A 20,026-nucleotide genomic window follows, 5' to 3' on the forward strand; every position below is an offset into this window, starting at 1 on the left:
TCCCACCGAGTGGACAGCAGCCCGAGGCATGGAGTCCAGCGGTCAGCCCCCACCTGTGCTGAGCGATTTCCAGGAAAGGGGACCGCCCTGAGCACCAGCCCCAAGGAGGAGCGCTCCCAGGTGGCCAGCCTTGGCCCAGATGCCCAGGCACTGAAGATGGTGCTCCAGGCCTCAGGGCACCTCCCTAAGGAACGGCACACCCTGTGAGGTCCGCCCTCCTCGGGCCCTATCCAAGCCCAAGAGGCCTCCCACATCGCGCCTGAGGGGACTGGGAACCGAGAGACGGCAGGGCAGAGGCTGTGCGCCTCGGCATGCTCCTGAGGCCGGTCTGTGGGCGGACTTGGCCCTGCCACGTCTTAGAGTCCCAGAGGCCCACAAAGAAGAGGCTCACACATTCTAGGAACAGCCAAAATCAGCTCACCCATTTATTTGACTGAGAACATTGAGAAGACAACAAGATTAGACCGTCTTTAATAAAACTCCTATAGACAGCTCAGTCACAGGGCGAACCCTCAGCTCCCTTTCGCACGCCACTGAGGACAAAGAGCTCCTGACAGTCTTTGGAGAATCAGCAGTAGTCTTGTGGGCTCCTGCCTGTCCTCAGCAGAGCGTCCGCTCACACGTCCAACCAGCAGCCCTATTGCACACGTCATCCGCCCCCAGCACCCTCAACGCACAGTACCTCGACGAATAACTTAAAGGTGTCCGTGTGGCATGAAGCCTTTGCAACCTGAACGAATATCCTTGAAAAAAATCACATTATTACAAGTTTAATAAATACAGTAAGAACAGCTGGCATCTTACTAAAATACTGGATTTCAGGTCTGGAGTTGATTCCATAAATAGGTTCCTTTCCATCCGCTTGCTCTCTTGGATATGTTTGCTCAAGTATGATTCTCTAAGAGGTGGACTCTCCCACAGACACCATGTGAGAACGGGATTAGTGCGTGCCTCGCGACAAAGCAGCTGGAAGAACTGGATCACACAGTTATGAACCGAAAGGTAACTCGGGAAAAAGCTCTGCTTTTCGTAAAACTTTAAAACAGGCTGAAGAACAGCAAAGAAACACCTTCATATATAGAACTCCCACTAGAAACCTTATAAATATAGATGCAGCATATTCATATATATTATATTTGCCCACCAGGAGCTTTTCAGCAAGTCTGGCTGGAACGATGCCATCATGGAGATAAATAGTGACAGAAGAGTTAATGAGTTTCCACAGGTTTAAAAGATTCTTTTAAAAAATAATCATAGATTCAAATTATATTATAATTTGTAGTTTACACAATTTTAAAAGGGAAGAAGGAGACTCTTCTCTTCAGCCTCACAGAATGTAAGAAAAGCCACCAGCCCTGGGTGTGGATAAGTTGTTGGCTGAGTGATAATGCTTGGTCACAACACGGAAAGGAAGTATTTACACCTTCTGAGCAGGTACCAACCACTAAAAAACAAACAGAAACAGAAGACGGTCCCTAGTAGCATTCCTTGGCGTGCAAAGTCAGCAGGAGATGATTATCCGTAACGTCGACAGTCTCCACGCTGAGTCTCGGAAGCAGCAACAGGCAGAACGGCCGCCAGGGGTGGTGCCGGTGGGGTCCTATGGATGCCTCGCTCTCGCGGAACTCTGAGTTCCGGGTCTCATTCCCTTTATTACATCTGCGACGGGGTCGTGTTCAACTTAGTGCAAGTGCAAAACGAAAACGAAGCGAGACCGACGAGTGCGTCCGCGCCGAGGCCGGTCGCTAGGACCTGTAGTCCTTCCGGACCGTGTGCGCCATCCAGTTCACCTTCGTGGTCCAGCTCTCCCTGAGCGCCTCGTCAAATTTCTGCTTGAACTGCTTGAGTGCTTCCTCTTCGCTCTTCCCGAGGGCGAGAGAGTCCTGAAACAGAAGGGGAAGAGACAGCTGGTTTTACACCTCCTTGGCGGCGACAAGCAGACCACGGGCTCTGCGGGGCTGGCTGGGCCGCGCCCCCTGGCCGACATCAGACACCTGCTCTGTGTTCTGACGTCCATCTTGTCTGCCGGAGGGGAACACGAGGTGAAGCAATAACATGGCCTCTGCCAGAGGGTTTCTGGGGATGAGAAGAATCTCACAACGTCATAATTACTAGACACATACTCGGCTCCTTGCCACTGCCGGCCAGACCCAGGAAGATGACCCAAGACCCACAAAGACCCCGGCAAGTGAACGGCAGGTGTGAAAATCAGAGCGCCAGCCTCTGCTGATCCGTGGCCGCCAGCGTGTGGTTCGAGGGCACTGCCCGGGCCAGTCTTGCCCCTTCTACTGATAGGAGGAGCGTTAGGCTCTAAACGCCCGCTTCAAGCTGCTCCCAGACTCCCTCCCTCTGGCTAAGAACCACCTCAGACGAAACGGCCTTGTCCCACTCTCTTCAGACACCGGAATGAAACAGGCGCCACCACGGAGCACCACACCCACGAGATGCCCGTGTCAGGAAAGGGGCGTACCTTCAGATACTGAATATCCTTGACGGACGTGAGCTCGGGAAGCCCTGCAGTCAGCATCAGTGCAAAAAGGGTGATGAAGAGGTTCCCGTGCCTCCGTAAGACCAGATACGCATCCTCGCAGCACTGGCGGAACCTTCGGTGGATGCAGCGAACACGTGAGCACAGTATCGGGGCGGAACATTTCGTACATCGAGAGGACACAGCTAGACTCTCCACAAGAGCTAGAACATTCTACCGAACTAAAGGTCCGCTGCTGATTTTTGCTTCTGCGGAGACTGTGCCAGTACTAACATTTACAAAAAGAATCAGCCTCTCTAAAATCACACTTATCTTTCCCCAAAACAAGACGAGACAGAAATGCCATGACAAAAGGCCGTCGCTTGTTCATTGTTAACCGAGGCTTCTTAATTCTCGGAGACATGGGACCTGACAATGAAGCCAGTGAGGGTTAGAACCATGAGGCTTTCGGGGCACCTTCTGACTTCTCTCTGGTGGCTGACACCAGACTCACTTCTGAGTGTCCCCTCAGTCGGCATCAGAGCTTCGGAACTGCTCCCTCCCGTCCCCTTGCCTTCCCTCCTCCAGACCAGGCGAGCTCACCCTCCTCGTTCTGCCTAAGAGAAAACTGGGCCCAGAGAGGCATAGTCCGCAGAAACCCAGTCAGAACTAGAAAGGACAGCCGCAACCACTTGTTAAGCATGCAGCATGTGCTGGCCACATAATCCGCCTTCAGTCACCACAACAGCCCTGGAGTTTTACGACTGCCATCCCCACTTTAAGACGAAGCAAAGGAAAGACGACAAGTGGTGTGTGGGGGAACATGTAGACAGTGAGCAGTTGTTTGGAGACGACAGTCCACCCCCCACCCTGCTCTCTCCCTGTACTCCGCACACGGACAGCGGAATGCCCGTCTTCTCAGCATCCCATTCTCTGACGTCTCAACGGTTTCTGAGACTTTTGCGGAACGGGGAAAAGGTAGTGTGCTACTAGGAAAAAACATAGAGCCATTGCAAATTCCCAGCAATCTGTGTTTCTACTTTCTGAGCACTCCTGAACCAGCACAAGGATCTGATGGGAAAATCCCCCACGAGCTTCTGGTTATCAACTGGGTATCTCCCAGATCCCCATATGCCTCAGCCAGGAAAATGCCCGTCCAGCTGGTCAGATGAGAGGGTGCCCGATGCATTTAGCCTTTAAATGAGGGCCACACTCACCGGCCAAACTTCTCTGTGTTTCCGGTTTTTCCTTGTTGGATGACATGGATGAAATCATAGGTAAGGATAAAAGGCACTCGCTCCCTTTTGATGCCAAATTTAGACTTGAAATTTCCAAGAATATGCCCAAAGTCGATGTGGAAGAGCTGGAAAACAAATGGGATTTAATTTCCCTCATTTTTCTGGCGGGTTCCAAAGAGAAATGCAAGGTCTCCACAGCCCCAGACCCCCAAACCGTGTCCGCCCACACCCGAGCCCTCTCCCTATGTTCACTGCCCACTGAGCCGCCTGGGAATGGAGTGTTTCAGCACTCTTGGTCGTATTATCAATAATAATCCTGCTACTAAATTGCATATACATACTGGGAAAGGAGACTCTTTAAAATAAAAATATAAAGGGCTAGGTATGGTGGCTCATGCCTGTAATCCCAGCACTTTGGGAGGCTGAGGCAGGAAGACAGACTGAGGCCAGGAGTTTGAGACCAGCCTGGGCAACGTAGTGGCACTGTGTCTCTGGAAAAAAAGACAACAAAAAAAATTCCAATAATAAAACTGTTTGATTTTTAAAAAGTCAAATCAGTCTATAAAACTTAATAAAAAAAGAGAACAGTCTTGCCCCACTGGCTTCCTCACCAGCAGTGCTACTGGTGAGAGGTAACTTCTCAACCTTTCTTGTGTTTTTCCTGGTATCTGCCTCCATTTTTCTAGATGGTACATTTACACCTTTCTTTTGCTTCCTGACTTTAGATGACTATTCCTATTGTGAGGGTAAGGATTTAGTACTTATGTGAACATAAAGATGCACATGTGGCCATTTTGTCATCTTTTCTGGCTAAATCAATACTCAGTTTGCATGTTTTTCAGATTATGCAAACATATCTCAAAACTAAGCCGTGTGGCTGCAGTACACACGACGACTTTCCCTTTGTGTTCATCTTTTTTCCTTAAGAAAACTGCCTCCATTCATTCATCCACTCATTCATTCGGTCACTTTGCTTAGTGTTCTGTGACCTCATCATGAACTCTTCCCAAACTCATCTTCAGATTCTACAAAAAAGTCTTCGGCGCGTCCCTTTCAAAACTGCTTCCTGATGGCCGGTCCACCCGCTGGCTCCTCTCTGGCCGCAGAGCCAACCCCTTGGGCCTAGCCTTGTCGCTTCTCCCACCTGGATCCCCTTTTCCTGAGTCCCCATCGCATTTTTTTTTGGTTGAGACGAGAGCTTGTCAACACTGGTGGCGCTGGCATTTGGGCTGAGTTCTCTGACACAGGGTTCTGTCCTGCAGACCCCAGGGTGGTCACCAGGTCCCTGGCTCTACCCACTCGACTACCTGCCCCTAGTCACGGAAACTACACATGGCTTCACACGCTGACAGAGTTTCCCTGAGGAGAATCACCAGGCTGAGGGCTCCTGGTGGAGTCCCTTGCACGGGAAGGCGGCCTCATCCTGGCAGTGCTGAGAAGCAACGCGGAGTGGGTGCAGCTCAAGGCCTGCAAGCTGGAAGTGGCTCTTGACTGCATCCTTGACTGGTTATTTGGGCTGCGGAATTCTGGATAAGAAATCATTTTCTCACTGGGCACGGTGGCTTACACCTGTCACCCCAGCACTTTGGGAGGCCAAGGCGAGAGGATTGTCTGAGCCCAGGGTTCGAGACCAGCCCAGGCAACTTGGTGAGGCCTTGTCGCCACAATAAGTCAAAGAATCAGCCAGGTCTGGTGGTGCACACCGTGGTTCCAGCTACTTGGAAGGCTGAGGCAGAAGGATCGCCTGAGCCCAGCGGGTCGAGGCTGTGGTGGCCGTGAGATTGCCACTGCACTCCAGCATGGGCGACAGAGTGAGACTCTGATTCAAAAAAATTAAAATTCAAAAAAAGAAATCATTTTCTCTCAAAACCGTGAAGGCTCTCGCTGTCTTAGAGCGTCCCATGCAGCTACTGAGAAGCCGAGTCACTCTGACTCCCAGACTCTGACACGTGGCCTGTGGCTCTGGGAAGGCTTTGAACAAGTTATGCTGCACGCCCGGAAATCTCCCCGTGGAGGCCTCCATGAGACTGCCTGTGCCCACCCACCCTGGGGGCACTTGCGACTGGGACTGGCAGGCGTCTGTGACACCGGCTCTGGGAAGCGCGTCCATGTGACTTGCTTAGTCGGCGCCCTCCCGCGCTCGTCCCTGACTCCTTCTGGAATTCCCATCCAGCTGACTGACGGTGTGCCTCCTGAACTCAGCCTCTGCCACTTCGGAACCCTTTTTTCTACATGTCAAATGTCCTTGGCGATATTAAGGCACGGTAGGTTTTTTTTCTTGAGTTGGAGTCTCACTCTGTCGCCCAGGCTGAAGTACAGTGGCATGCTCACAGTCATTGTAGCCTCGACCCACTGGGCTCTGGCGAGCCTTCCGCCTCAGCCTTTCAAGTAGCTGGAACTACAGGTGCGCGCCACCATGCCCAGCTAATTTTTTGATTTATTGTAGAGATGAGGTCTCGCCAAGTTGCCCAGGCGGGTCTTGAACCCCTGGGCTCAGGCAATCCTCTGGCCTCGGCCTCCCAAAGTGCTGGGATTACAGGCTTGTGCCACTGCGCCTGGCCTTACCTATTAATTTAAAAAAGCACACTCAGCCTTGGCTGACCATTCATATGTAACAACAAGTCACTAAAAAGCTGAATGAAATGTCTGTCGCCACGGTAGGCTTGCTGGCTGACTTGCGAATTTCCTTGCGGAGAGACGGGGAAGACTGCAACCGTCAGGACCTACAAGACGTGTAACTGGAACCAGATCCTCCTGAAGAGACTGGTTGAGCCTCTGGCTGAGGGTGGAGATGGTCACCTGGTCCAGGGTCCTCGAAGCAAGTCGAGTGGCAGTGACTGAGGGCTGTGCCCTGTTGTGTGTGGCCACCTTCTGTGCCATCCCCGTTTGTAACACGGCACCTCTCCCTCAGCCTCTGTAGAAACACGCGTCCTTCGTAAGTCAGGCGGATCAGTTTCTTCAAAGAACAAATCTTCTCTCTCCTTCTTGGCACAGGAAAGAGGACTTGAGCATCTCAATGCTGCACAGATAAACTGCGAGCCAGTTGGGTGCGGTGACTCACACCCATAAACCCAGTACTTAGGGAGGCAGAGGAGGAAGATCCCTTGAGCCCAGGAGGTTGAGCCCAGCCTGGGAAACATACCGAGACCTAGTCTCTACAAGAAAATTTAAAATTAGCCAGAAACGATGGCTACTACAGGCACGCACCTGTAATCCCAGCTACTCGGGAGGCTGAGGTGGAAGGATCACCTGAGCCCAGAAGTCGAGGCTGCAGCGAGCTGTGACTGTGCCACTGCACTCCAACCGGACCACAGAGCGAGACTCCAACTCAGAAGGAACAAAAGTCCGCAAACCAGTCCAGCTTCAGCCTCTTCCCACATCCCTCCTCAATCAACAGCGGGTGCTTCTGTGAGACGTACACGCCTTTTACAAGTACATGGGTTTCCATGACTTCAGCCCTACCCGAGTCTCGGCCACGTCTCAACCTCACTTCCCATCGCCCCCACGTCTGCGGATATGCTTCACCTACCCTGGCCTGTTTTCCTATCAGCTTTGATCCCTGGGTTAAAGGGAGGTCTAGCGAAGTGCTCAATCACTTGAACTCGAAATCCAAGGAAGCCCCTCTCGGTGTGGACACGAGGCTTAACCCTCAGAGCCCAGGTTGGAACCACTCGGATCTCCCAGCAGGCACAAAGCCCCGCGTGCCACCGTGAGCCACGGTCACAGATTTTCATTCTGGCACACCTCTAGTGGCAGGGAATTCCGAGGGTGGCTCAGCGATGACCTAAGACAGCTCACCTGCCTTTGCTTACTATAAAAAAGCAAGTCACGCTGAGAGACGAGAGCCACGTCCATGTGAAAACCAGGGACTCCTCACCAGCTTCCCCGGGGACCCAGCCGCCATGACTCACTCCGCCATTCCCGCTACTCCTACCTGTGCTCAGGCCGGATGTGCTAACAGAGAAAACAGCCTTTTTTCTTAGCCCTGGGGCCTTCTTGAAAATCGACACCTCTAGCACATCACCTGCCCCTCTGCTCAGTACACTGTGTCCCCAGAACATTTTCTCACAGCGAAAGAGCAGGCCATTTTAGACGATGACAATCCTTTCTTCAGTTAATTTTTTAAACACTTAAATGCTGACCAGCTCACTGGAAGCAAACAAACAAGTGAACTGAAGTAGCAGGCAGTCTGTGAATCGAGGGCTAGGGAAACGAGAGACAGAGACTCGACCCTGAGCGTCGAACCTGCCCGAGTTCACTGCATGCAAGCAGTAACGTCGCCGAGCCCTCGGCAGACCCTGGGAGCAGCTCACCTGGCCAGTTTTCTTGACCATGATGTTGTCACTATGTCTGTCACCAATCCCAAGGACATAAGAAGCTACACAGTAGCCGGCACAGGACAGGGTGAACTCCTCAATGGCTCGGTCCAGGTCATCCCTGCACAGCAGAAACAGGCAGAAGCGACAAAGGTTTGGGGACTTCACATGTGCAGGGTGGGACCTGACCATACCCCTGGTTCCTTTTTTTTTGTCTGAAATCACTCGTTTCTCAAAGATGGATTTTTCTTCTTCTTCTTCTTTTAATTGTAAAGATGTGGGGTACAATTCAGGATTAGGGACATAAGTGGTCACCAATTCCTTGTTAAACGTGGGAATAACCGCAGCACAGAGCTGCCAACACCGTGTGGGAGGACACACTGGGCCAGCCCAGGAGAGGAAGGTGGTCACCATGGGGGTAGGGCAGGAAGGAGCCAGCTGGCTTCAAGGGACAGGACAGCCAGGCCACAGCCAGGCCCATTCCTGTGTCAGGGAGCCAGGTTTTGGCGGGGTGAGGTGGGCTCGTGTGCGCGGTAGTGAGAGGAGCCAGGGGTGCTCTGGGTCACGCTGGGCTCAGGGACACTGTGGTGAGTTCTGACCAGTGACTCAGGTGCCACGTTTGAGAGGCATGGATGAACGTCCCTATCGTTTAAGTCGCCCGCTTCAACCAGAGCTGAGGTGGACAGACCCTCTGGAGACAAGGCCTCTGGATCGACACTTGGAAACCGACTTCCACACTCCGAGTCCTCAGATTTTACCAGGGATAACACGTGCATCTGACTTGGAGTCTTTAGCCAAAACCCCGTGCAGGACATTCCCCCACCACAATATTCCCTCGTTTCCTCTATATGGGTGCATTTTTCTTTTTAGTTTGGAGAGATTACAATCTACATGCTCATTTATTTCTATCAGAAAGTAAATCTATTAAAAACTTGCTGAAGTTTATATATTCACATAATTACAGAAGTGCACGCACTTAAACAAAAACATCAACATTATCTTTAAAATACTTAAATCCTGAGATTGTAATTTCGCTCGAGGGCTCTAAAGTTTGCTGAGATAAAGTAGAATTCAGGGTTATCCATCTGTGAGATTTCAGGAAGGCCAGTGAGTCATTATGCTCTGACGTGAAATGAAGCAATAAATAACATTAATATTTCCTCTAAGACACTGACGACTTCCACAAGGAAAATACAGTATTTGTTTGGCTGTTTATACAGAAAAATGACACTTGAGCAGAACGAACTCACCCAGAATTGTATTCTTTAAGCCAGTTCAGAAGTGCGTCTTTGTTGAAGGCTGCGGCTGCAGCCACGTTGCTACTGTTCAGCTGAATGTCAGCAATTGTTTCCGAGGTGCTCACAACTTCAATGAGGCCGGAGCGGTCGCCTGTGGCTAAACAGCCGTAAGGCAACATCCTGAAAGGAAAGCAGTGGGTGCACATGTCAATCACATCCTCCTCCAAATGAAACGTTGAGTGGGTAAGATTGTTCCTCTGATTAAAAAAAAGTTTCATTATTATTGATCCACTTGCCATTACTGTGTTTTTGTCCTATGGGAAAATCCAAGTTCTACCTTCTGTTGGGGAACAAATCTCTAGTCCAATGGACGGACGGAATAATTTACAATGTGCCAGTCAGATATGTAACGTGCCATTAGTTACTCTGGTGGAACATTCTGTCTGCTTGTGTAGGTGAACAGAAGCACATCAGATACAAGAAGAGTCCTTCCGTTTCACTCTGAATTTGGGGGAAAGGAACCACCCTTTGTGGAACACCGCAAGTCCTCCGCCAGGCGCTTTCTCTGTGCCCCGGGCAACTCCACCCTTCCCCTTGCCCAGGCCGCGCCTTAAGGCTGCCTCTGCCTCTTCTCTTTCTCTTGCGCTCAACTTTGCCTCGGAAACGCACTCGGAGCCTCAGTGTCCTCTAATCCCACTGTTCCTCCACTGACCTTCCAGCCATCACCTCTTGCCTCATTTACTCAGCAGTTTCCTAACCGGCCAACTGGCTTCCACATCGCACCTGTTCCAGATGCAACCGCAGCACGACCCATTTAAAAGGCGCCCCTGCCACTCCCGATGGACACGTCTGCCACGGTGCCCACCCTACGGTGAAGCCAACAAACTCGCTGCAGCTGACAATGCCCCGGCCTCCTCACTGCTCCTCCGACACGTCAGGACATCAGGCAGAGCACTCCCTTCCTCCCCCAGGCATGTGGCCTTCTCTGCTGGGAACCTTCTTCCCCAAGACACCTGCGTGGCTGCCTCCTTTGCCTCTTGGAAGTCTGCTGAAACGCCGCTGTCTCCGTGGACACTGCCTGGATCACCCAGCATAGTACTGCAACACCACCTCCGACCCGGGCTCCCATCCCTCCCCTGTGTGGCTCTCCTCGTGCAGACCTCAACGCTAGCCAACATCTTGTGCATCTGTCTGTCCCCACCGGTGGGACCAAGTTCCACCAGGCGTGGGTGTTCTAATCACCACTGAAATCCTGGTGCTGGAGAATGTGCCTGGCCCCAAGTAAGTGCTCAGTAAGTATTTCTGAATCCGCAAACACATTGAATAACAAAATCCTTACGAGGCAGTGTCCAGTTTTTCAAATGCAGGATGTAAGTAATTTGCGGAAAGTCACACATTTAACTAAGAGGAATGCCTAAGGCTGAACGCCGTGTCTGGGGGCCGAAAAGTCATTTTGTTTCCACCCGACAACGTCTCTGGTTGTGTGACAGGTCGCTTCCTGTGTGAGTGGAGACAGAGAGGAGGCCTGTGTGGAGAAAGCCCGTGGCAGGCTTCCCACCCCCGGGGTCTGGATGGAGACGCGTCACCATGCCTGGTGCTGATCCCCGTTTCCTGAGCTAAGATCTCACCTCCTCGACTGGGCCATAAACTCCTGGGAAGCAGCAAGTGTAAAAGGGGCCGCTGGACATTCAGACGGGGCTGACAGTCTGTCAGAAAGAGGAGAATGGACACGCCCACCAGCCCGACATGAGTGTGACTACCGATCCCCTCCATCACACAGATTTTCGATGAACATAATTGCTGCTAAAGTGAGAGCCGGCATTTTGCTTTGGGCTTGCAATTATTTGATGCTAATGAAGATAAATATGATCTCAGATCTCTTTGGGCCATTTAAAAAATTTCTTAGCTGGGTGCAGTGGCTCACGCCTGTCATCCCAGCACTTTGGGAGGTGGAAGCGAGAGGACTGTCTGAGCCCACAGGTTTGAGACCAGCCTGAGCAACAATGGTGAGACCTCATCTCTACAATACATCAGAACACTGGCTGGGCAAGGTGGCGCATGCCTGTAGTTCCAACTCCTTGGAAGGCTGAAGTAGAAGAATTTCCTGAACCCAGCAGGTCGAGGCTGGGGTGGTGGTGAGCATACCACTGGCACTCTGACCTGGGCGACAGAGAGAGGACTTGGACTCAAAAAAAAAAAAAAAAAGAACAGAACAGAATTTCTTTTGTGAATAGCTGTCCACATCCTCTGTCTGGTTTGGAGCATTTTCCTTAGCGACTCACGTGTGCTCTTCCCAGACGAAAACCAAGCTTTTCTAGTTCTGGGAAAACAAGGCTGAGAGCCCGGTACCATCAGTGTGTTTCTTCTTTTGGGCACCCACCCCTCCCTAAAGCAGACAGCCAGGAGTGCCAGTGCTTTGGGCGCCGCTTCCCTCTTATCGCCACCGACATGTGGAGCGCAGAGCCTGCCGAGTGAAAGGGCATGGCCTCACTTTCCGGCCCCCGCCCTGCCCACTCGCGGCCCCAGTGGGCTCAAGGCCAGCAACTTCCTGTCCAGGGGCAGGCGACGGTGGACACATGCAGCGCCTGGAGAATGGGACGCTCACCACGGGAAGGAAGAAGCATCCTTGCCAGAAAGGCGCTGGACACAAGTCAAGCCGGGGACACACTCCCGCAGCCCACCGCCTCCTCCAGGGCCCTGGCGCGCCTGGCCTCTCTGGATCCCGCGAACGCCAAGACAGCCACTTCAGCAAGGCTGGCCTGCCTTCCTTGGACTTTCTGCCCGTGCACGCGAAACCACGAACCTAAGAGGAAAGACGTTCCGCCGTGGTGCGGAGGGCCACCACATCCTTGCCCCAAATGGGCAGGCGGCAGCTGGCTCGGGCTCTGACGGGGACACACGGCAGCCCCAGGCCAAGCAGCCTCAGCCCGCAGCCTCCAGAGGAGAGTGGGGACCCTGCACCCTGACGCTGGCGTGATTTCCGCATGCTTCCTTCTCCCCTCCAAGAATGCCAGTGTCACTAAACAGCGTTTATGTGCGTCTCTTCAAGGGAAGTGAATGTCGCTAGCATGAAGCCTTTATGGAGACAACTGTAAAGAAAATCGACACAGCCAGATTTCCACATAGAAAACCTTCCAACTTGCTAGTCAGGGAGTCCCAACATACTGACAGGTAACAAATGATCTGATCTGACAAACAAGATGAAATAACTCCTTAGAAATATCAGTGAAAGATGAAATTGAGCTACATGTGGCAGTGTCACAAGTGCTAGCACAGATATTTACAGAAAGTGCCTGAAGGTTTGGGATTGACCTTAAAGGCGTGTGTGCTACGTGACCCAGTTTAACCTAAACAGCTGGCCAAAAGAAAAGCAAACAAGTAGGAACACTGGGGCACACGTATTTATAGAAACAGCAAAAAAAGGGCTGGTGAGAAAAAGGTATTAGTTTGAAAATGAACTCAAAAAGAAAGGCCTGCACTCTTTTTTTTAAATGTGGGGTCAGAGTACAAGAAGTCAGCAGAGATCTCCCTGGACAGCGAGTTCCTTCTCTTGTCAGACACACAATGCTCCCACCGGGCGGACACCGGGTTTATTTCTAGCGCTGCCACACCAGCTCCCTCCCATTGTCTGGGGTCACAGTGGGTTTCATCTGCCGCGAAACGGGCTTGATGCTCAGATCGAGCAAATCAAAGCAAAACCAAGGGAAAGGACATGGCTGGGGTCAGCGGTGCAGCTGAAGGATCAAGGAGGCGAGGCGAGTCTTCAGTTCCGCCTTTCCTCCCCAAACGAGGCTCCGTGCCTGCGGCTGCCACCGTATGGAAACCCCGTCTACGGGGGTACTCCCCCTGGAGAGAACAGACGCCTTCGATCCCACGCTGGATGCTGCCCTCCTTTCTGTGGGATCAGTCCAGTACAAACATAGTACTGTGGGCTGGCTTGACACAGGAGCCACTGAACTATCAGAGCTCGTAATTCTATGTTTACACAGCACGATGAGAAATTCTACATAATTTAAAGGAAAAAGAGCCGTCCCTCATGGCAGCCAGTATCCTTTCCAGACGAATTCTGACCCCCCTTCCTGACGCCACTCACACAGCTACAATCCCAGTAAAGGAACCGCACCCACAGCAATGGCTCTTGCCATCTGGACAGCACTGGGAAGTGCACCCTGGAAGAACCTCAACAGAAAAAGGAAAGCCGGGTATCGCAGCACCATCATGCTTTGACGAACAGAGGGCTGCAGACCTGTTTCACCTCTGAGACAGATGGTACAATAGCAGAAAGACATTAACTAGAGCCTGACACTTCCGGATTGGAACTTAGCATGATACGTAATATTTCTGTAACCTTTGTTTAAAAACCCCAGTGTCTTGATTGTCCCCCGTGTTAAAAAGAAACACCCTAACCTCCTGGAGTCGTTTCGCTTACACGACGCTGCACAAGGGCAGACGCTAATGTAGTGCCTCCTTCGGTCAACAAACAGCAACTGCTTCAAGTTTCTCTCCATTAAAGAGCTTTGCCGCCTGGGCTGGAGTGCAGTGGTGTGATCATGGCTCACTGAAACCTTGAACTCCTGGGCTCAAAGGGCCCTCCTACCTCGGCCTCCTAGGTAGCATATCACAACATCTGGCCATCAAGTTTGAAAAGAATACGTTTGATGATGAGCAGACCATAATTCAAACTTTAAAAATTAACCAGGAAATACTTTTAATCTTGCAGGGATAGAGGCCATAACAAGTCTAACTGGTTTCATCAACCTTGTGGACTCAGTACCTAAGTTCCTGTGGATACTAAGCCATAAAAATGATACAGTCAAAGTTTATAAATAGTTATGTCTTAAAAAGAAAGAAAGCTGGGTATGTTGGCTCATGCCTGTAATCCCAGCACTTTGGGAGGCTGAGGCAGGAGCACTGCTCGAGTCCAGGAGTAGCCTGGGCCACAAAGTGAGACCTCTTATCCACAAAAAATTTTAAAAATTAGTCAGGTGTGGTGGTGCATGCCTGTAGTCCCAGCTACTCAAGAGGCTGAGGTGGAAGGACTTCCTGAGCCCAGGAGGTCAATGCTGCAGTGAGTCATGACTGTGCCACGCACTCCAGCCTGGACAACAGAGTGAGACTCTGACTCAAACAATAAATAAATACATAATAAACAGAAATAAAGGAGACCTCTGGGTTTTAGAAATATGAGAATACTCAAAGTAGGGGCCCAAGATGTACTAGCTCAGCTAACATTTCAATGCCTACACCAAAAAAAAAAAAAAAAAAAAGAGAGAGAGAGTCATGGTTTTGGGTCCCTGAAGCAGGATCTGGACTTAAGATGCTACATAAAAGTGAGGGTCTGGGAGGTCTGGAACTTGAAAATATCTGTTTACTCAACTGATAACCCAGCATGAAAGTTTTCCATCTACCCTAGGAAATGAATAGGCAAGGGAAAAAAAAAGGGTTTAATGTAATTGCAAATATGTCTACACTGTCCTATAAGATCCAAATATAAATTATCAATGAGATGTGAGGGCCTGAAGACAAGGAATAAATATGAAAACTGGTTGCACATACAGACCATTTGTCACAGTACAAAATATAAACTTATTTTTCAGGATATTTTCACAACCTAGGGAGCAAAGGATGTTCACAAAAAAACATCATATCCATCAATAATAAATTCAAAACTGATTATTATTAACTGTTTAAGGAAATGAGTAAGACTAAGCAGATAAATGAAAATGTGACATTCTGAGAACTAAAATAGAACAATATGAAAGAGACATTAAAATCATGAAAGAAGCCAGGCTTGGTGGCTCAGCCTGTAATCCCAGCACTTTGGGAGTCCAAGGCGAGTGGACTGCTTGAGCCTGCAGGTTCGAGAGCAGCCTGGGCAACTTGGCAAGACCTTGTCTCTACAATAAAAAAATAAATAGTTAGCCAGGCATGGTAGTGCATGCCTGTAGTTCTGGCTACTTGGAAGGTTGAGGCAGAAAGATCGCTGGAGCCCAGCATGTCGATGCTGGGGTGGCCATGAGTGTGCCACTGCATCCCAGCCTGGGTGACAGAGTGAAACTCCAACTCACAAAAATAAAAATGATGAAAGAGATGAAAGGGAATAGAGATGATAAGGGGGAAAAAAACAAAGACATAGAGAATAAACAAGAGATTAGATACTGTTGAAGAGATAATCAGGCAACTGGAAAACAGAGTAGGAAACTACTAAGAAGGTCACATAAAAATATAAAATGGTAGAAAATATAAAAGATAGGCTAAGATATATGCAAGAGAAGAGGAAAGTCTGATATATATCTACCAGAGCTACAGAAAGGGACAGCAGGAGACTTACTGAATAAAATGTTCAAATTTTTTAGAAACTAAAAAGTGTGACTTCTCTGATTAAAAAGGCACAATGAGAATGGTAAAGGAAACACATAAATACAAAAAAATCCATACACAGACAGGACATAGTGTAGACAACAAAGGCAAAGAGAATTTTTTGATACAATGAGGTATAAAAAAGATAGATTACTTACAAGGAAACAGTAACAGGTGTGATAGTAATCTTAAAAACAGACAAACAAAAAACAGAAGCCAAAAGACAATGGAATAATATCTTCAAGGCTTCTGAGTAAAGCAGTCAATTTAGATTTTAAAATTCTGTAGCTACATAAAATCAGCAAAAACGGTAGTAAGAACCACTGAAAATCCACTCTTTCATAAAAGCAACAAGAATACTGGCAAAAACGTATTATAATTTTTGAGTCGAAGTCTCACTCCAGCCTGTATCAAGCTCAGCTGGAACTTCAGGCGCACACCACCACGCCTGGCTGAAGTTTTGAATTTCTTGTAGAGATGATGTCTTGCTACGCTGCCCAGGCTGGCCTCAAACTCCTGGGCTCAAGTCATCTTCCTATTTTGGTCTCCCAAACTGAGATTGCAGGCCTGAGCCACTGTGCCCAGCCAGAGTGAACTATTTTAGAACTCTGGAAATACAACCAAGGCTTGCAATAATCCAGGGAGTGTTTATCAAAAAAAGAAAAGAAAAAAAAGACACAGGTGAGTCTGTTTTGTTTTACCAAGGCTTAGTCTCACCCTCCTTCCCAGTTAGGTGGTAGCCTTGACAACCAGTAGCCCACCGTCATGGTGACTCGTGTGAGCTGCGAAAATAAACCCCAGTCTGTGCTTGACTGTTTCCTTTTGTCTGTCGCCACCCCAGAAACTGTTCTCCTGCTCGCACTCACCCCGCTGATAACGGCAAGCTAAAGACCTGGAGGCCCGCCTCATCGTTCTCCTCCCTTTCCCGGGCAGCGGACGGAGTGTCCCGGGCTGAGCGCCGAGAGGCGGGGCCCTTGTCTGGCCTTGCCACTGCCACGACCCACGGGCGCTCTTCACAGCCAGGGGTCGACGCGGGACTCTCTGCCAAGTGTAAGCCACGGCACTAAGTGTCTGGAGGCAGCAGTACCCTTTGTGTGGCGTTGCTTGTGGATTTCACTGCATTGTCTGCCCAGGCCCATCAGGGTTCAGACCTGTTTTCACCTTCACCAGACCTCAGTCACATGTACAGTTCTGAACTTGATACGGTTTAGATAAAAAAGCGTATTTAATTAAAAGTACGATGTAAAGTGCTATGTAAACAGGGTTATGAACAGCAACTGATAACAGCAGCAGCAGGGATGGAATCAATAAGGAGTTCTAGAAATTTTGCTCTACGGGAATGCAACATAAAACAGAATACATAAAGAGAGACATTCGCTGGAAATCTCACCGAAGGTCCAAACCAGCTTCTTTCCAGAGTAAATCCATCAAGCGCAGCATCTGCAGTGTCAACATGTCCTGCCGTAAGTCTAGGGGGAAAGTGCTTCATTGTAAGTGCTGTCTCTGTTACGGCTGGCAGCCCCCTCGAGGTTAACCAATCGGTCGGAATTCACTAAAATCATTCATATACGTGGTGATGATTTTTCCCAGAATGCTCATGTGGGCCACATTCACTATATCAAATATTAGGCTCCGTGGTGAGCATGTCCCTGTAACATTATTTCAGAAATTAAGTAAAAAAAAATTTTAGTTGTTTACTGTGTATGTGCACTACCACACTAATTACACGGATGTGGCAAAACTGTTTGCATACATTGCATGTATATTACATGACATGATTGATTTCCTCCTTCTTGTTTGCTTTCAGGGCTGCACAGGGAGCACTTAAGAATCACATAAGAAACTGCATCATGGCTGGGCTCGGTGGCTCAGCCTGTCATCCCAGCACTTTGGGAGGCCGAGGCGAGTGGATCGCCTGAGTCCGTGGGTTCAAAACCAGCCCGGGGAATTTAAAAGTTAGCTGGAGCCGGGCTCAGTGGCTCAGCCTGTAATCCCATGCTTTGAGAGGCCGAGGTGAGTGAACTGCCTGAGCCTGAGGGTTCAAGACCCGCCTGGGCAACTTGGCAAGACCTCATCTCTACAATAAACCAAAAAAAATTAGCCGAGCGTAGTGCGCGCCTGTAGTTCCAGCTACTCGGAAGGCTGAAGCAGAAGGATAGTGGGAGCCGAGCAGGTTGACACTGGGGTGACTGTGAGCATGCCACCGCACTCCAGCCTGGACGACAGTGAGACTCCAACTCAAAAATATAAATAAAAAAGAAACTGCATCATGAGTCTCTAAAACTGCAATGGTTGAATTTGTGTGTGGTCACCTCCAGGGGGGTTTTCAAGGAGCAGAGTATGTGAACGCAGTGACACCCATGTCATGACACTTGTCATGACACTTGTCTGGTCGGGTGGTATTCAACATGTGGCACAACACTGGGTTCTTTCTAACTGTCAGCACATTGCCGCATGTGCTCCAACTTCATTCCTTCCCAGGACCCTGGCATACAGGTGCTATAACTCGTTTTCATGCCTTCTTGGTAGTCACAAGACTGCACCCCATGGCTGCCTTTTGGTGGATGTGATCCCTTCAGGAGCAGTTTCTGTGTAAGTTTTGGGTCAGTCACATTTTCATGAAAATACAAAACCATGGCAGCAAAATCAATATTGCTTGCACTAAAATAGAAAGTAGGGCTTTTGTTTAAATGTGTAAAATATGGTTGAAAATATTCTCATTCTGCACAAGCTTTTCATCAAAGGAGTGAAGGACTTTGCATTTTGTGAGGGGAAGAAAGGGAGGGTTTACTAGAACCTCAGGACTCACCATCGCCATTTTTAAAAATCACTCCCACCGAATCCTCCCCAAACACCTTATTGGTGTACACCAGCCACAAAGGCTTCATCTTTGAATCCATGTATTTGCACTTTTCAACACTGAAATCAAACAAGGGGAAAAAAAAATCAGCCAACTTCAATGTAATGATATACATGACTGTAATTTTATCCTGATATTCTAGGCTCGGGAGAACCCCTCACCTGTTCCTTTCAGGTCTGTAGATGTCAGAGCTAGAAAATTCCCTCTTGGTAGAAAAGCAACTGTGAGGACAGCCTTGTGGCATGTACTGAACCCAGATGGGCAGGGCTCAAAACCCAAGGTCGTCCTTTCCACTAGCTCTACTTAAAAGTGGAGCGCTCATTTCCTTAACTTTACATCATACTTAGTGAATTTAAAAACTGGAACATCCCAGTAGGTCGAGGCTGTGGTAGTCGTAAGCATGTCACTGCACTCCAGCCTGGGCAAAAGAATGAGACTCCAACTCAAAACAAAAGACAAAAAACTAAAAACTGGAACACATAACTGCAATGACATTTGGAATATTATGTGATCATTCTTGATTTCTTAAAGAGGGATCGAGTTTGAATACTGATACTATACTGAATACACATTGTTACTTTTCCATTATTACTCTTATAGGAAGTGATAAAGTAAACAATAAGTTTCCAAATTCATTCATTATCTCATTTTAAAATAAAAAAGTAGATCAGTACATAATTTATTAGAGTCTCCAACACTTTGCTCATACAGGATTCTCAACTCTTAGGAACCAGTAACATAGAAAATAAATTTAACTCCATACAACTGAAAGGAAGTTAATTTGTAAGAACTTTCACTAACCCCAAAAGTAATCTGGCGGGTAGGCATACAGTCTATAGCATGCAAGCACAGCTTCTGAGGACTCTAATTTTCTCTCCTTAATTTCATTCCACCTCCAGGGGCTGACTTTGCCGCCGCTGTCCCCCTAAGGCAATGGCTCGGAAGTCTTGCCTGCACGCGGGAGCCTTGCTGAGCCAGGCACAGACGGCCACTTACTAGAGTTCCGAGAGGATGACACAGGGGTTCAGCGGCGACTGCAGGTCGGAGAGGGCTTCGCGGTAGGCACTCTGCTTCAGACACGTGTGCATGGCCTCCTTCCCCTTGGCTCTGTTTAGCTTCACTGCATTCAGTTTGATCAAACTGTTTAAAGTTTTTAACTTATTGAGTGCTTCAACCTGGAAAATAAGTTTCCCCAGCCCCCCAAAATCATGGATGATTAAAATCTGTGCAATACTGTTTAGAGAATCGCTTTAACCAGTAACACCTGTCCCCAACAAACAAACATGAACACAACAAATAGTGCTTGGCTTGTGACGGGAATTTTACATACAACAGAATAAAAAGTGTATTCTGACATTTGTTATGCAAGCCATTGCTTTCAAGCTAACTTTCTTTCTTCTTACTTTATTATTTATTTATTTAGTTTTTGAGTTAGAGTCTCACTCTGCCGCACAGACTGGAGTGCAGTGGCCACTCCCGGCCACAGCAGCCTCGACCTGCAGGGCTCCGGTGATCCTTCCGCCTCCGCCTTCCGAGTAGCCGGAACT

At 49.1% G+C, this 20,026-nt stretch overlaps 1 protein-coding gene across 2 annotated transcripts in view; it reads right to left on the reverse strand.

Annotated features, from left to right (window-relative positions):
- Nucleotides 1-397: 397 nt before the first annotated feature.
- Nucleotides 398-20,026, reverse strand: part of PIK3CB (phosphatidylinositol-4,5-bisphosphate 3-kinase catalytic subunit beta) — an 84,838-nt gene continuing 65,209 nt past the window's right edge. For both annotated transcript variants that reach the window (XM_008073479.2, XM_008073478.1), the window contains exons 15-22: nt 19,476-19,654; nt 18,429-18,538; nt 17,010-17,088; nt 9,272-9,439; nt 8,019-8,142; nt 3,685-3,830; nt 2,471-2,603; nt 398-1,883 (exon numbers count right to left, since the gene is read on the reverse strand). In XM_008073479.2, the coding sequence (XP_008071670.2) occupies nt 1,746-1,883; nt 2,471-2,603; nt 3,685-3,830; nt 8,019-8,142; nt 9,272-9,439; nt 17,010-17,088; nt 18,429-18,538; nt 19,476-19,654 (1,077 nt within the window). In that variant the 3' untranslated portion in view covers nt 398-1,745. The remainder of the gene's footprint in view (nt 1,884-2,470; nt 2,604-3,684; nt 3,831-8,018; nt 8,143-9,271; nt 9,440-17,009; nt 17,089-18,428; nt 18,539-19,475; nt 19,655-20,026) is intronic.

The sequence above is a fragment of the Carlito syrichta genome, unplaced genomic scaffold, assembly GCF_000164805.1.
Source record: "Carlito syrichta isolate Samal-C Ts95f unplaced genomic scaffold, Tarsius_syrichta-2.0.1 Scaffold315852, whole genome shotgun sequence".
Classification (NCBI taxonomy): domain Eukaryota; kingdom Metazoa; phylum Chordata; class Mammalia; order Primates; family Tarsiidae; genus Carlito; species Carlito syrichta.